Source organism: Tinamus guttatus, unplaced genomic scaffold, assembly GCF_059628265.1.
Source record: "Tinamus guttatus ecotype Peru unplaced genomic scaffold, ASM5962826v1 Tinamus_guttatus_pri_ptg000497l, whole genome shotgun sequence".
NCBI classification, from domain to species: Eukaryota; Metazoa; Chordata; class Aves; order Tinamiformes; family Tinamidae; genus Tinamus; species Tinamus guttatus.
In genome coordinates this window covers 3,873,481-3,890,775 of record NW_028289031.1, presented here as the reverse complement: position 1 = coordinate 3,890,775, position 17,295 = coordinate 3,873,481, and the positions used below count along the sequence as shown (strand labels likewise).

General features: G+C 46.0%; 1 protein-coding gene across 2 annotated transcripts in view; it reads left to right on the top strand.

The window, feature by feature from the left end:
* NFATC1 (nuclear factor of activated T cells 1) overlaps positions 1-17,295 on the top strand; it is a 106,852-nt gene that overhangs the window by 28,180 nt on the left and 61,377 nt on the right. For both annotated transcript variants that reach the window (XM_088533413.1, XM_088533414.1), the window contains exons 4-5: positions 13,162-13,364; positions 16,473-16,645. In XM_088533413.1, the coding sequence (XP_088389539.1) occupies positions 13,162-13,364; positions 16,473-16,645 (376 nt within the window). The remainder of the gene's footprint in view (positions 1-13,161; positions 13,365-16,472; positions 16,646-17,295) is intronic.

The window sequence follows — 17,295 nt, the reverse complement described above, 5'->3', positions numbered from 1 at the left end:
GCTGGCCTCCAAGCCTGGTGGTGATAACAGCAAGTATTTTTAGCAAAGCTGTTTGATGAGGAGAAGCTTTCTTCTGCTGCTCTGGTCCTGAATAAAAGAAAGGCAAAAAAAAAGAACGTGGCTTTTAACTGTATCGTTCTCATTATTAGCCCAACAGTCTCTTCCTTCTTATGCTAGAAAGGTATGTGACGTAGATTTGCAGTTAATACAAAAGTAAACATTAGCAGGAATACTGTTTGGGATAGCCTTTTTATTACATTTTTAACATGCAGTCTGATTTTAACATAACAAGAAAACAAACCACCCAAAGTTTGCCTGAAGCTGTTGCAGAATTAAGATTTGGAAAGCTGTTGGGAAAGCAGTGGGATTTTTGCCACTTTTGTACATGGCTGAATTTATCCTTTGAGTCCGTGAGAGGGTGGTTTTATTGGTCCCACCTTTAGGAGTTGGAGAGGGAGGCAGAGTGCCCTGAGTGCTCCCTGCAAGGTCGTGGTGGGGCTGCCAGTCGTCTCCAGGCTTGACCAAATGATCCCCTTCAGTTGCTGCTGCAGCGAGGTCTGCGAAACGTAGCTGGCCCATAAAAACCAGTGTGGAGAAACCGAAGCCCTCAAGTTAAACTGAGGTAAAGCTGCCTTTGACCTTTCCCTCCGGGAGTGTGAGGAGTGGCAAAATATCACGTTCAAGTTAATAGTCTGGTACCCCTGCTTTGAAAAGGTGCAGGTGACCGCGCAAAATGCATGACAAGGGTGAAGGGGCAAGTGCTGTGTTCAGAGGAGACTGTGCTGCTGCAAGGATATTTTCACAGAAGTTTCTTATGTGTCTCTTTGGGTTAAGTACAATGCACTTTTCTTGCTACCCTAGGTTTGAGAGACTCTGTAGGGTTGTTTGGACTAACCTCAGGTGAGTGCAACTGTGCTAGTTGCCTTAGTTTCCCTTCATAATCACTGGAGAGCTTTTCAATATGGAGTTTAGGGAGCATTGCTGAGATCCAGTTCCTAGATTAGACGTCCAAGGAAAACTTGACTAGGGTGGGAAGGAGGGATGGCTTTGAAGGATTTGCTATTCTTACCTGTGACTTAACCCGTGGCCGATCCTCATGTTGGAAGTCCACAGGTTGATACAGATACCGTCTTGGTTGAGATGTAAAAACGCAGGTCCTGATCACCTGCAGTCATTATATCTGTCTTTGAAGGTGCAAGTGTTAGCATTGGTGTCCTCCTCAAATTCCAGTTGTGTAATTACATCCAGTCTCCTAGGACACCCCGGTGGCTTCGGTGAGATACTGTATCCTCCTTTACAGCGCTGCTGGAGCCCCTGAAAGGTGCTTTGCTGAAGTTACCCGTTACTGCAATACATCTGAAGGTAATTGCTTGTCTCTGACGGCTTAAATGATTCCTCGATATGTGTTTGTGTCTTCTAGCAAAAGGTGGTTTAACCTAGAAAGATGTGGAGTTATTACTGGGACCTGGATGTTTTCAGAGACACACACGTGCCCGCACATACACATGTGGTATTTTGGGGAGTGCATATACAGCATCAGAAAAGAGTCTAAAAGATTTCTAAGTCTAAAGGAGGTTGCCCAAAACCCAGTGTCCGAAGATCTGTAGCAGTTTGCCTGCTTATATGCTGGTGTAAGCTGATACACTAGCTGCTCTAAGGTCTCATCCATTTAAAGCAGCAGATAATCTACTCTAACACTTTTACTGGCAAGTTCTGGCATTAATATTTGCAACGTTTTATTTGGCCATCTTAGTAGCTTTAAACAGGGCCGTGGTATTAGCTTTTCAGTATTTGGATGAAACTCTAGTGCAACAGCTGTTGCTAAATAGTGTTACTCAACTTGACAATATTTAGAGTAATTATTTGAAAATAGTCCATGTGTCTTTAAAAAGTTTGTTTAGGAGTTTTTAGTACCTATTTTATTTACTAGCTGCTGGAGATCACAGGCCTCTGTTCCTTTGAACCACTGGAGCCCAAGATGGGTAGAGCTGTCCACGTTATGCTCCTTAGTTAGAGAATCTGGTCTATTGTGCATATTTTTTAAAAAATCTTTTTTTTTACTCCCTCAAAATTGTAAGGCCAAAAGACTACATCATTTCATTAGATGTAAATGTCACTTTTTATTTTATTTTATTTTATTTTTGAAAACAGATAACATCAGTTAGTGATATCACCATTTTTTCCCAAACAATTTGGAATATAGAATCTAATTTCTCTGGAATTTTCAGTTTCATCAGACATTTTGGAGGTCAAAACCCTGAAACTGCGCTATAATGTGTACCTGACCTATTCTTATTGCTGCATTAAGATGCTTTCCATGGAAAACCTGCCCTGAGATAAAACTACAAAAATAATTGGAACTGTAGAACCCAGTGAACCAAAGATAACTTATGGAAGGAGAGTAGGACCAGAATAGGACGAAGTACTTAGTGGCCTGACCAAAGGCATTTTCCTTTTGGTGCTTTAAGACACGCATCACAAATAGGGGTGCCTACATGAATGTTGTGTGTGTATGTGATGAAAACACTTTGCTACCTTACTTTTGGATAGAGCAAATGGAAGGAGAACTTGCTTTGAGGAATGCAGACATGCAGACAACACTTTTCTGACCCTAAAGAACTAGGGAGTTGCATTATCTGCATTACTCCTTCAGGAATACAGTTATAAATTACCTGGTAGGATAAGAATGGAAGGTTTTGGACATGCTGTAATTTTTGTAGCAAAGAAAGGGTTTCTGTACAGCATAGCTCTGTTGTTGTTTTCATTTTATTTCCTAAGAAGGCTGAGGCACAAATTGGTTAAACCCAGAGCAGGCTGGAAATATGTAAAAACTTGTTACGAAATTTTCTCTGCTCTAATCAAGTAACATGTATGTGATCAAGCAAAGCCAACCTGGCACAACTGAAAATAGGAACTTCGTGGAGCCCTGGTCCTTTACTCACAAAGTCATCCTCGTTCCGGATGTCTGTAAAAATGTGTTAAAATGCAATCCCCCCTTTAATTCATTTCTACGTAGATAAAATGAACAGAGGTGCTGTGAAATTTGGAAGGCATCAGTATTCAAGTGACTCACAGAGGAAGCAAGGAGGTTTATTTCAGCCCTTCAGACAGCCTCCCGTCCCGCTCCCCAAACGCGAAAAGCAGTCAGGGCTTGACTCATGGACTGTCTGATTATAACAAGTCCCACTTGGGACGTCCGACTTTATAGCGTGCTAGTGCTCTACGTGCTTTGTCTGCTTCTAGCAGCGGGTTTGCCGTTCCTGCGCTGCGGCCCCTGGCTCGGACTGCTAATTAAATAGTGCGACATCTTACATAAGAATTATTTTGTCTTTTAAAGGGAGCTCTTGGCAAATCAGAGCGCAGCAAGAAATTAAAAGTTGAAAATGTATTTATAGTAATTTTCATGGCAACAGAACGTTAAGTCCAATATTCCGATGATGAATATGGCTTTGTATTTATAGCTCTCCAAATATTTACAGAGATAAAGCCTTTAAACATAGCCTCAGCTTTCTGTCTTCACTAGTAGTTTAAATAAATGTCATTTGCACAGAGGGTAAAATTTAGGCGGAAAGCAAGCAATTCTGGTCTAAAACTGCCTTACTGGCCCCTCTGAACTGTTCTACACAGGGCTGTGTCGCCCAGTCACTTGTGAAGCAGATCTGGTTCGCCTTGGTGTGCGGAAAACCACGCCAAATTTCTGCCTCGTGAAGGTGCAGCCCCTGGGGGAGCTGCTGGGCCTTCGCCCAGCCCTGCAGGAAGGGGAGTGCCAAGTGTTGCAGTAAGGTGGTCGGGGGGCCTCAGCTTTGGAGAAGTTGCTGAGGGAGTTACTGGGGAGGACACTGGTCCCCCTTGAGAAGAGAGCAGGATCTAAAGCCCTTATTGCTTGGGCTAAAGGCACCTGAAACACAGCTGAGCATCTCGGGCCAGCTGGTGCTAATGCACCAACATGATTCTCTAATATGAGCGATGCAGAAATGGCATGATGAAAGGCATGTCTACAAGTATAAGGTTGCCTGGGGTATCTGCCTAAGAATATTTATATTAAAGTTCTGTTGTAGTAGCCCTACTTTTCCTTTTTTTCTTCTTTTTTTTCTCTTCTATTCTTTTTTTAACTCTAACACGGCCATAGTATAGCTGTCCAAAGTGAAAGTTGTTACAAAAAGAATGCAGCAAAGAATTTGAGTGAGAGCCAAGTAAATCAACAAACTGGCTAGTTTGAGACTGTAGCAATAGTAATGGCGGATCTTATTTTGCAGTGGGCTCCCGTTTCTCTCCAAAGTCTTAGTGTTGCTTGATTTTGTTTTATCTTCCTAAGTGAGATACCTGCAGAGAGGCCTGACCTTGGCATAATTCCAGTGACTTCAGCGGCGTGTGGTGCCGTTCAGTATCAGGGCAGACTCGGGCTATGCCCTATCTGTGTCCTCTTCCCGTTGGACGCCTGAGCAGCAGCTCGAGGCCCTGATTTTTAAGCTGAGATTGCCTTTGCCCTGCACCCCACTCCAGCTTTCTTTTGTCAAACGAGGTCTATTTAATCACAATGTGAAAGTCTCCTGTGCTTTAGCTTCGTCCTGCTGTGACTCCTGTCCAAATGGATGCCTCAGCTAGGTGCCCTCCTCGGAGATGGCCTGGGTGCCTGGTGCCAAGGAAGGACGTCACCTCGGGCCCGTGTCGAAGGTGCCTCCGCTTGGCCATTGCTGAGTGCAAGAAGAGCAATGTCGTTGGGTGTCTGAGCGAGCAAGGTGCCCAGGCCTTGAAAAAAACACCTTATTTTAGATAAGCTAGCAAGGAGCGGCTGCCTTTTCTGGTGGGAACCATTCTCATAAGTCCAATGCTTTTAAGGAGAGGTGCATGTTCAGTTGGTTTCTATGTATGTCTATTTTTGAGGAGGAAAATCCTTCCTAGAAACAGGGAGCAGCTTTTTGTGCCTGCTGAAGCAGGGAGATTTCATGGCTTAGCTTAGAGCCAGCAGCCACGAAGGCTCTTTTTTCCCTGGACAGAGACCTAAACGCCTTGTGAGCCAGTGACTGAGCGCACAGCATCTCTGTAACATTAAGATTAATAATTCCTCACAGCGTATTTGCAGCTGGAAGTTTTATATAGGTCTTTATTCATCCCGATGTGAACAGCTGCTCTTTTGCTGCACTGTCCAAGTAAAGTCCAAGTGGCAGCGCTCAAAAGTGCCACATAAAACACGCGCCTGCTGCCTTCCACGCGCTCCTTGCCCCGTCCAGCTCCTCGCTCTGCCCAGGCTTAGCCCTTTGCAGGAGGAAGCCATCTTATTTTTATTTGCAGCCCAGCTCTGACTGCTCTTGGATCTCGAAACGGAGCTTGAGCAAATCCAAGGCAAATGTGTTTTAGCGAGGAAAAATAAATCTTGAAGGCAAAAAGGAATTCCTGTTGAATTTCTATTTGGAGCAAGGGAGCGGCTAAGAGGTAGCATTCCAGTTATGCAGTGCAAAGCATAAATTATATTTTGGTGAGCTGTGTCAGATAAAATTCAGCAGAGGTTATCGTGGCCAAAGGGTAACCTCAGCTCTTTTAAGGAGGTGATTTTTTAAAAAAGAAAAAGAAACCAAAAAGAAGTCTGAAATCTGCCTGGTTTGCTGTTTTGAATAGGACACTCCTCTTTTTTTGGCTTACGTGCTTGCCAGAGATCACAGTGCATCAGAGCTGCCCAAGTTTGAGCACCTCCTTTTCCCACCCAGCCCCCCACAAAAAAAAAGCGGCGAGGGAGAGGAATTAAAAACCCCCAAGGTGCCCACAGCCAAGTTCTGCCTCCGATCCTAAGCCTGGCGGCCGCAGATCCGAACCGCGCCGGAGCCAGCGGAGGCAGGAGGTTAAGTGACTGGTGCAGGTGGAGGCCGGGCAGGAGCTCCCTGGGCAGTTCCTCGGGAGCAGCTCCCGGCCTCCTGACGCCCGCGGCGGCGCCTTCGCTTCGAGTGGCGCTCAGCGCCCGATGCATTTTGCCCCTCTTTACGGCGAAACCCCCGGCGCGGCAGCCTGCACCTCCTTGGCACTTGCTTCCTTCAAAATCCCGTTGAGGGGCCTATTTTTATGCCTGCTTGGCGTCCACTGCGAAAATCAACGCTTGAAAGGTTTACCTGCTTTCTGTGTGGCTTAAACAGCTTGATCTTCCATTTGTGTGTGTTTTTTTTTTTAAATCAAGACACTGAGCACTTGCTCGTGTTACGGTTTTGAGGTCATGTATTAGGCACACTTCTAAAACATGGCAAGTTGTTTCATTTTGTCATTCATCATAAAAAAAAAAATTAAAAAGCCTACTGGTTCAGAAAGCCTGCAGTAAATCTATGCCATGCTCAGCTCCCGAAGTCCTGGTTTAAAGGGACAAGCAGCTATTACTTTGAAGTTTTCACTGTTTTTATAGTTTTTACACCATTCCAGCTCTTTTAAAAAAGAAACAGCAACCCCTTCCACTAACTGGATATTTAGTCTTATTAATTACTCTTTCCTCAATGATGCTCTAGCTCTGTTTATTCCTCGAATAGTCCTAAAATTGATTTGGAGCAGACTGAAGTGTGAAGCACTGCTGAGTGTACTCTCTGCAGTACCTGCTGCACGTAGTATCCCATAAATTATATGGCTGAGGAAGAAAACATGGATTTTGCTCCTACTTTTTAGAGACATAAGTGGATTTATTTACATGTCTTATTTTTCTTTTTTTTTTTTAGGTATTCTTTTTACCGTAAGCATAAAGGACAGACTAGGCACACACATGCAAGCACGTGTTGCTGATACAGACATTACCTACAGGCTTTTTGCACATCATCAGTAAGGACATGGCACATAGTAGCTGGATAGTCTCAAGCAAAAGCTGTTGAATATTTTAGAAGAAGGATATTGAGTCCCTGGTGCTGCCCCGCTTTGATATTGGTAGGAGCTCTGCCCTGCATTTGCTAAATCAGCGGCTGCATTTGCTCAGTGTATTCACAGAGTCCGTTTGGAGGAGTGCTCCGCTTCCTGCGGAGGGTCCTGTGAAAAACAGGTGCGGGGGTTTCCAAAGCCTTTTCCCCAGAGCGGGACCCATCCCCAGGGTAGCTCGGGAGGCTGCTCCCGCACGGAGGCCTCCTGTTATGGCAGGTCCCTTGCTGAGCGCTCCGGCAGATGCTCTTAAGGTGCTAAGAGCGTAACGAGCTTGGAAGGAGACACGTGGGTTCTTTCAGCTGCTTCTCTCCAAGCGAGTGGAAGTTTTTCCTTGCAGTCTACAGAGTAGCCATCGCTGCCAAATCGCGTTGCGGGCTGGGATGCGCCATTTGCCATCGCTCTGCAAAACTCGGTAACTAGTGACGTTTGGGTTTAGTTTCCAATGTCACGTTAAAAACATCGTGGCTCCTTTCTGCTTTCAGTTTTCTGGGGTTGTGCAGCTCCGATCGCTTCAGTTTTCCAGGGACGCCCCAGGTGTGTGGTTTGGGTGCAGGCAGGGGCACCTCTGCCCACTCGTGGCGCGGGGGTCCGGCTGAGCCCCGCGTGGCGATGCCGCGCTGGCTCCTGGCTGCTTTCCCCGTTTCGCTGGCTCCCGGGGAGCAGCCCTCGGCGCCCGGGCATGCCGGAGCGTCGCGCCCCGCGCCGCTGCGTGCCAGCGGGGCCCGTGTTTGCCTTGGCGCCGCGCGTCGAGGTGAGCGGCGACGCACTAGTGAAAGTCAGGATGAGTCGGAGGGGAGAGAGAGTTGCGAAAGCGGTGACGGAGAGTTTTAGGAATTCCAGAGAAAGCTGCGTTTGGTAAAGTAATCGCGCCGCCAGCGCGGCCGTTTCCTTGCGTCTGCAGAAGAATGATGTAAGGTGACAAAGAGCTCGCTTGTGATCAGCCTGGCTCTGAGGCTCATTGCCAGAGACTGCCTTGCTTTTGGTAGACTTAAATGGATATAAAAGAGTGGCGCAATTAAGTCTGATTTTGATCTTAGCAGCTTCAGACAATATAGATGCAAATAGCGTTTGAGTCTGGTTCGGGTATAGATGACGTCGCTCCAGAATGCAAAGGCCATGGAGGTCTTACCTGGCACTTGCTATGTACTCAGGTGTGGCCCGTGTCTTTACACTGTGGTGAAACGGGGGGCTGTTGTAGCCTCACCTTAATTTGCGAAGGAAAACCCATTCAAAAAGATGGTGCCCCTGATTCTTATTTGGATCTGAGTCCCAAGGGCCAGCGTTCCCAGCAGGGGAAAATACGGCTCTTCCCACTTGGATGCGGGGCTGCCAAGCAGAGCGTGCTCCGCGGGAAAGGCAAGCCCTCTGCGGCGAGCGCGGCAGCTGGGAGCCGCCTCTGGCGCCAGCGCCAGGCACCGAGGTAGGAAGAGAAGAGCTTCGGCGTGGGGACTGTGTTACACAGAGAAAAACATAAAAATAGGGTGCCTGACGCATGCATCCCAAGGCGCAAGCCAGGAAACCGAATCTTTCTACCAAATACATGTTCTAGAACCTGCATGGGAAATATGCATGCGTGCAAATGTGTAAAATTTTTCCTGAGCAGTTGAAATATTCAATCCCCTTTCTCCCTTTCCCATTTCATGCCCATCTTGTTGAATATTTCCTTTACTGTTTACCAACATAACAGGCCATACTGTTGCAGCGTGGCCCTTGTTGCCTCTGCACTCCTCATTCCTGCTCAACGAGATGACAGTAAAACACTCTTCTGTATTTTGGGGGAGCTCAGAACAATTTTTCCGTGCCCAAGTGTGAGTAAGTAAAATCTAGCCCATTCTCCAGACATCTGCAACATGCCACAAACGCGCTCAAGCTCAACGCTGCCCGTCACAGCAATCGAGCATTGGGTGCGTGATCTAAAATTAGCCCTCCGTAGTATGTGCCCCTTTAAATGTTAATCCTTGCAGTGTTCTTTTATTGCTTCTGTTGGCATACGAGATTACGTGACATAATATAAAAGTAAATAATGTGATGCAATGGGTAAAACTCAAAGGGAAATACATATCTGAGATCAGAAGTCTCCTCCTCCAGAATTTAGAATAAACTTACGCTGGATCGAGAATGAGGGTTTTGCCTGTGCCGAGGACAGCAAAATCGACTGGGTAGTGGTTAGACTAGAAATGAGATTTTCTGAATGATTTTCATGCTTCTCAGCTCTTGGATACCTGTGTTCACTTAATATTTTAAATACTGCTTGTGTTCTCATGCAGGACTAGAAGGCAGGAAAAAGCTGCTGGGAAAGCAGGTAACCATTAATTAACGCAATAAGAGGCCAGGACTTAGTGAAGCCCAACAAGGACCTATTAAAAACACCCTAATGTATTTAGTTTAAAGATCACAAGTTTTTTTTCAAAAAAAACAACAACAACAACAACAAACAGAACAAAACAAAAACGCACCTGAAATCTTACTATTTCTTTTCCAGTATTTGAACACATCATTTCGGAGGCAGAGGTATGTAGAGCTGTGAAATTTGTAATTAACTCGACTGCCAGTATTGAAGCTGTAAGAAAAGCAAGTGTTATGAGCTAAGACTCACAGACAGGTTTCAAGATATAGGCACAGCAAAATTCTGGTTTAAAAATAAAGCTCTAAATAGCATTAATCAGGACTGAAATTTTTTTACCCCATGTGCCCCGATTCAGTAAATCTTATGGGTATCTGAGTATGTGATTCTGCTTTTGCTGAGTTGAGGTTTTAGTTATTCGCTGGTCTATTTTTGTCTTTTAAAGAGCCTTGTAATTCAATATGTGTTTGTTTTAATTTTACACTGTCCATAAAAAGCACCGTCCATAAAAAACTGCAGAAGTGACCGTCCGTAATGCGTAGTTACATTTTTATTTCCTTCCAGGAAATTCCTGCCGAAACTGAATCCGTTTCGGTGTCCCACTGCGTTGCTTTTCCCCCCGCCAGCGAGCTCGTACGTCACTTGCGACGGGGCGCACGGCCGCGTCCTCCGTGTCAGTGGCTCCAGCTCTGGTGCACGAGGGGACAGCGTGGGGCTGCGTGAGGACGGGGCTCTCCACAGGGCCCCGGCAGTGCTGGAATCCTCTTTTTGGGTGCTCGGACGCCACTGCTGCCCTTGACGCGCTCGGCCTCACTCTTCACGCGCTAGGAAGTGCAGCTGGCAAGTGCTATTTTTGACGTGTCAGTGCGAATGCTCGTACCAAGGTCTTTCTGCTGCTCTGCAGATGAGCCAAGTATTTCGTGCGCAGCGCTGTGAATTTTGCCCTGAAAGTGCCCGGGGTGCAACAGGGACAAGAGCAGGAGCTACGGATGAGATGGACTGCCAGTGTCAGGGGTGCGAGGGTTCAAAAAGCTGCCCAAAACCACCCCGGGAAGAAGATACCTTTTGTTGAGATCTCCCACTGGAGTCTAGGGAGTGCAGCTCCTCACACTTACTCGGGCAGCAAGTTAGAAATTTGCCACTCCTGGTCATTTCGACTCGAGGGGGAATCAGCCTTTCCCTTCTGTGTGCGGCTCCAGGGCTGTTAGCTGGACTGAAGGAGGCCTGATGCAGCCCTGGTCCCTTTTCAGAGTGAGCGCTTAAGCTTAGATCTCTCTATCGCCCTGTTGCTTTGATGCTGTCGCTGAGCTCTGTGCTGGGGAAGGTGGGGAGGACTCAGAGGAATTAATGAAAAACGTGGAGCTTTCAGACACCTTCATAACGCGCCTCTCCTACGGGCACTGAGTGAACGGTCTTCGGTCCTACTGCCCATTGAGCAAACCTTGCGGGGAAAAAATAAATAAAAAGCGAGGTGGCAGGGGATGACAGAGAAGCAAATAGCAAAGTCAGGTTTGCAAACTTCTGCAGATGCCTTTTTGATTTGACAACACCAGGATGTAAAATAGAGTGCAGCCCTCTGCTCTGGGCTGCCCTCTCAACAGTGCAGGTCTGGAAAAATAGTGTAGCTTGGAAATCAGCCCCTTCCTTTCCCAGTGTCCTCCCAGCATCGATGCACTTCAGCTCGAAGTGTAAAAACTGCCTTTATCAAATCACTGTTTCCTCAGTGGCCCGTGTGGGGTGAGAAAAACACCAGTGTGCGCGCTCAGTCACGGGAAGGTGTTAGGGTGCAGTTTTCTGCCTCGCCGATGTATCGGTCAGCTCCTGAACCTGAAATGCTGCCGTTCTGTGTTGCTGTTACCATAGGCATGTCTGATAGCAGTACAGAGGCTTTGTGCTTGCGTTCACCAGAATTTCCTGGTGTTCAAGGACTAAAATGAGTTGAGATCTATTGTGCTTCATAACGTTGTAGTTGCCAGATGGTAAAACACCCTGGAGAGAGCAAGTTGGTGTTGTTATGAAGCCATGAACGGTGTCTTAAGCTTTAAAAAAAGAAAAAGTAAGCAAAACATGGTATTTGACACCGATTACGCCACTCGCTTTCAGCTTTATTTAGATTTGTTTGGGCTTGCAAGCACCATAAATTAAAAATGTTGCTACGCACCAAATTACAACTGATGGTATAATTTTGGTATATCAGATTTAGCGATGGTGCAACAGTAGTGCAGAGCTGATGAAAGGCTGGCCAGTTCCACGTGAACCATTAGTGCGGAATAGGAAACCCTTCCCGAAAGCGAGGAGACGTGCTCGGCGACGGCGCGTCTGCAGCGACAGCCCACCTCGCCCTGGCTCCTTTGCTCGCCTGTAGCCGCCGTGTCCTCCCTTCCCTGACAGCGAGTGAAGTGGAGATGAATGTTTTGGTAAGGCGCCTTTGCCAGTGTCAGGCGACAGTGTTAAGAAACTGAGCAGCCGTGGGAGACAACAGGTCTACCTTGCTTGGGAGAGCCCAGTGCTTGTGGGTGTCCGTGCAAAGCTTTAATCAAGCTGGCTGAGGTACCAGTGACGCTGAGGAAGTGGTGGCACCGGTTCTGCCAAAGGCTCCGCAGCCGGCGCTGGCTCCACACGCTCCACGTCGAGGCTGCGGGTGCCCCTGCTGTGGACGGGCCGGGGCCGTCGGCGAGGGGAAGCCGTGAGGCGCCGGCGCGGGCCCCGCGCACGTTCTGCATGCAGCAGCAGGCTGCGCTTGGCAGCGCGCTCGCAGCGCCGGCTCCAGCTCGCCTGGCGGCTGCCAGGTCCAGGCAGGCGCTGGCGCAGACGTGGCCAAGGGGGAGGCCGCCTCCCGCTGCGTGTGCTCCTCGCCGGCCGCCCGCCGGGGTCTGCTGAGCTCGGCCCTCCTGGCCCGGAGCGCGGCCAGGCCTCCTTTGCGAGACCCTCCGAGGCAGGAGGTGACAAATCACCCAGGTGAGCCAAACCGGCAGTTGCCGAGCTAAATTTGTCCCTGCTTGAGGCCAGCCATTGCCAGTGAGAATCGATGGTATTCCCATTCTTTGTGGAGTTTGGCTTGGCCTCCGTTTCAATCACAGGCTGTGCGTGACGCTAGGGGAGCTGATTCTTTGGAAAAATGGGCTGTTAACTGCACAAGAGCGGGGCGCGCTGAATTCGGTCGGATGCACGGGCTGCGTCCCGAGCAGATGTTCTCCTTTGTAGCAGGATAACCCCAGAGCAGCTCCTTCGGCACGGCTGACTGACACGGTGCTGGGTGAGATCAGGCTCTGCTTGTGCTCCCCTCTAGGCATGCAGCAGAAATAGCTCTGTTGACATTGGAGTGGCCACTGTAACGTGGATGTGGTTCAAGTCAGGCCCAGCAGCTTCAATGAGATTTTAGAGCAATTATACAAGAATTTGACACACACAGGGAACGACCAGCCTTGTACATATGATCTATCTCCATTCTATTCCAGGCACTCTTTACCAGCCTAAAAAGAAGCATCCTAAACAGCAGCCCAGCTGCTGTTGGGACAGCTGGTGGGACAACCCTGGAGGTCCAGAGATGGACCGTGGTCCCTTCCGATGGCCAGTCTGTTGGCTTTGCCACCCTCCATACCACAAGAGGACATCGAGTTCGCTGTCTGTCTGCTGAACACTGCAGCAGAATTGAGGCAAAAAACAAAAAGTTTTGTAGGCATGTAGCAGCAGCGTTGGAGAGTGAACCCCGCCTGCAGTGCCTCAGGTCATTGAGAATAATGAGGCATTTTCTGCGTGCACCTTTTTATTGTACCAATATTATGTTACAGGAAAAATGGGAGGGGGGACCTTAACACATAGCACCTGTCACAAGCTCTCCCCTTGAATTAGGCTCTCCTGCTTATAAAAATTTAATTGATTCCTAGCAGTTTATGTGTATGGTGCTCAGTGGGCGTTTTCTGTTCTCTTGCCAGCTACATGGTTACTTAGAAAGTGAGCCGCTCACGCTACAGCTGTTCATTGGGACTGCAGACGACCGCCTGCTGCGACCCCATGCTTTCTACCAGGTTCATCGAATCACAGGGAAGACCGTTTCCACCACCAGCCACGAAACGATACTTTCCAACACCAAAGTCTTGGAAATACCACTTCTTCCAGAGAACAACATGAGAGCAATGTAAGACTCAGACGCTGTCCGACTGCTTAGCAGGTTCCTCTTGGTTTTACTCTGGTCCACCTCATTTCTTCTATGCTGCTTTTTCCTTTTATACACTACTTTCCTTTTCTTGCCTTTTGTCTCTTGGACATTCTCTCTGTAAGAGCAAGTTTTCACAAGTTTGTTAGGAAAAAAAAAACCTGCCCCTAATCATCTTAACAACAAAATGAACTTTGCAAGTATTTATGACAACTGATTGCTTTCATTCTAGAGTTTCAGCCAATGTGCTTATTTGCCATTTAAAATAAGTATCTCAGTTACCACGCTGTAAATATCTCCTACCTCAGCTCCTGCATTTAGGTTCTAAATATGACACCTCTTACTCCTGTATGCACTAGCGCAAAGAACAGGGCCCGTTGAAATTTCTCTTTGGATTTCAAGAAAATCTCTTATGCCACCTTTCCAAATAATCTAGCCTTTGATGACACAAATAAAACCACTGATTTTTTATATAATAAAAACTAGCATTTTGCAATGGCATTTATTTAAGCCAAATTAATGTGACCTATAGACCGCTGTTATTAAAGTACGGTAAGTTTAGTTTTATGCAGAAAAGCAAGTATCAAAATTTAAAATTCTCTAAATTCATAGGATTTTGAATGATAACTACATATGAATGATAATTACCTGTGAATGAATTTCACTGTAGGATTGTTTAGAAAGTAAGAAATTTGCTTCCATGAATGTAACATATATGAGAGCCTTCACATCATTTAATCCCACGAGTTTAAACAGTAATGGTTGTAAGCCTTATTTGTTTGCCTTGGGGTAAATTTGTTTGTGCATATTGCATGTAAGTGTGTGTGTGTCACTAAACATATAGACCTATATATGCACCTGTACATATGCATGTTTGTATAGGCATATGTGTTTGTGCATATGTACACGTAGATAGAAATATAGGTAAGTAGACTGGCTGAAGGCAAGCAAGGAAGCAAGAAATTCTGGGCCCACTAAACCAAAGATTATGGGAAAACCCACACTAAGATCAGTATATCACTCCTGTCATTCATATACATTTTTCCTGTACTTTTCAAAGTAAAAAATGGTATCGGACAGCCAGGTCTCTTTGTGCAACAGCAGTTATTAGAAGCTGGTTTGCAGCATCATGTACAATGTGCCCTGGAGTACCTCAGGTAACTCTAAGAGCTAGAAGAGGGTTAACTGCATGGCCAGCCAGGACTAGGGTAATCGCTGCAGGTGCAAGGACCTCTGTCCTTCCATTGAGTTACATGACATGACAAGCCTGAAAAATCATTGGCCATGCTGCCTCATCATTGCAAGCTGCCACAGCTCAATTGGAGCTACTGAAATTCCACTAGTTTGTACCCACAGACTGTTTATTTGGCCCTTTCTTTATCCAGTTAGAATAATATTTTTGGCCATCACATTGTTACTGTTTCTTTCACCTTTCTCCTTATAATAAAGGTAGCTACACAGTTCAGAAGCCAAACTGAATATTTGCATGACGCGTGTGCCAGATCGTAGTAAAGTTCTCTCAAGAACCACAAACAATGCTTGGCATATGTAAGCCTTCCACGTCAGTAGTCTGAAACCTCATGCAGTGTTAACAATGAACTGAAATTTGGAGCCAAGGACTTCTCTCACAGAATGTGTTTTTAGGCGTCGATTCAGCAAAGCTCTGAAGCTTGTCTGCACATTTTAAACTTTAGCCATTCAAGTACTCCTGTTGATTTCAGACCTTAATGTCTGTGACTTTGTGAGCCTGAATTTAAACGCTTTATCTTGTCTGAAGTTTAATATAGAGCCTAAATTCATTGCTGTTAAGTGTTTTAATTTATTTATTTTGCAGCTGTTGCTGTAAAAGAGGCTGTAGCTAGTAGTACTCTCTGTTCTGTGTTGTATGAATCTTCTTACAGAATTTTGACATAGGTACAATTATTTCATAGTTCTTATGGCTTCCTTTACAAATATACATTGTTAAGAAGCTTTAATACATTCATTAGTTTCTTTGATCATATCAGCAGGGGCCTTTGTTGCTCCAAAATCCATACTTTAGAAAGAACGCAGATCAAAAATAGGCTGCCATAGTTCTTTGCAGTTTGCTTCAGAACTGAGCTTCAAAGGTCTGGAGCAGGAATTAAGCTATTTGAATGCGTCTACATGCATGCTGGCTTATTTAATCTATGTGCAAAATAAAATTACACTATGCATATTCAGTGTAGTAAAATGCATGCCAGAGATCTGTAACCAGAAGAAATTGCCATGCATGCTTTGTAGTCATGGCCAAAGCAGAGGTATTTTTGCAGTGGGTTTTTGAGTGCCTATGTTTATGTATCTGTTGCTCTGCAAAGTAACTTCCTCTCTTGAAATTTGCTTTGACAAAAATTCCAACTTGTTAGGTCTATCCACAAGTAAAATAACAATAACAAAAAAATGTGGGAGAGAGTGGTCAGCAGTAGTAGTTTTACCTGACTAAAAGCGTATTTTTCCCCAAGGCGGAGGGAGGACCCTGAGTTTAGGTTTTTCAAGCAGAGCTTCAGCTCAACACTCATTTGGGAACCTTTTAATTCCATTCAAAGACAAATACATTCATAGCAGAGCTGACCTCAGTGAGAACTAGGCTTCCTAACAAACATTTTAAGGAGTTTGCTGTACATCATGGGTGATTTTATTCCAAATTAGTGTAAACAAGTGAAATTATAAGTATCCCTATGTTCTAGATTGGGAACACATGGTGCACTGTGCTATCCTAGTTTCACTTGCTGTTTCTTGGGGGTTTAATAAATCTGTGAGCTCCATCCTTACAGAAGGTTTTGGGGAGGGAGGATGTTTTGGGTTTCTTCCTTTGGGAGCTGAACTGAAAGGTGACAGTCCAAATTTGCATGCTCAGCAGCATTTAGTACGTGTTAATACAGACAGCCTCAAAAGAAATTTGTCCCGGGCTAAGCAATGGTCTGCAGCATTTAATCTGGCCGTTGGGTTCCATATAAGAACTCCAATGACTTTACAGAAAAAAAAGCATAAAGGAGAGAGGGAAGAAGCTGTACAGTTGTGGCTTTCTAGAGTTTAAATGAACTGAATTGCTCTGTGTTTCTCTTTGGGCAGTATTGACTGTGCCGGAATATTAAAGCTGAGGAACTCCGACATCGAGCTGCGGAAGGGCGAGACGGACATTGGGCGGAAGAATACGCGCGTGCGCCTGGTCTTCCGCGTGCACATCCCGCAGTCCAACGGGAGGACCCTGTCTCTGCAAGTAGCATCCAACCCCATCGAGTGCTGTAAGTAGCAACAGCCTGGGCTTGTGCCACCTCACACAAAAATCTTTGTCTGTAGACATGCTAAACATGGCTTTTGCTTTAGCTGTTTATTCCGTGATCCTTGCTCTATCACTCAAGAGCATGCATGTGTTCATTTTTTTTTAAAGCCCTTTTTTAAGAAAAAATTCTTTGCTTTCTGTGCATTGAATTTTGTAAGGAAGAAAGCGCTTAAAAGCAGAGCTGCATTAAGCTAATGGTGGATCTGAAAGTGAGGGTATTTCGGTTTTGGTGCTTCCCTTTCACCTCGGTGGCTGCTGTAGGAGCTTTGGAAAACTCCTCTTGTGTCCTGTTCACGGCTCACTCCCCAGCATAAATTAGAAAGCTACAACCAAAACCCCAGCCCCTTTGATGAGGAGCTAGGAGCACACTAAAGCCAACACATGAGCACAAGCTGCCTGCGGCTTCAGAAAACCTCCAGAAACTGTGTTACTGCCTTGGAGTCTCTTTGATAGAGACTGCTTTTTATCAGCTACACTACTGCTGTCTCCAAAGACACCCGTATTGCTCAGTCAGCCTCCCCACTTCGCCACATACACAAAACAAAAGCGATTTACTTCCCATCACTTTAACTTTCTCATATAAATGGTGGAAATTGAATTTTGCTTTAACTC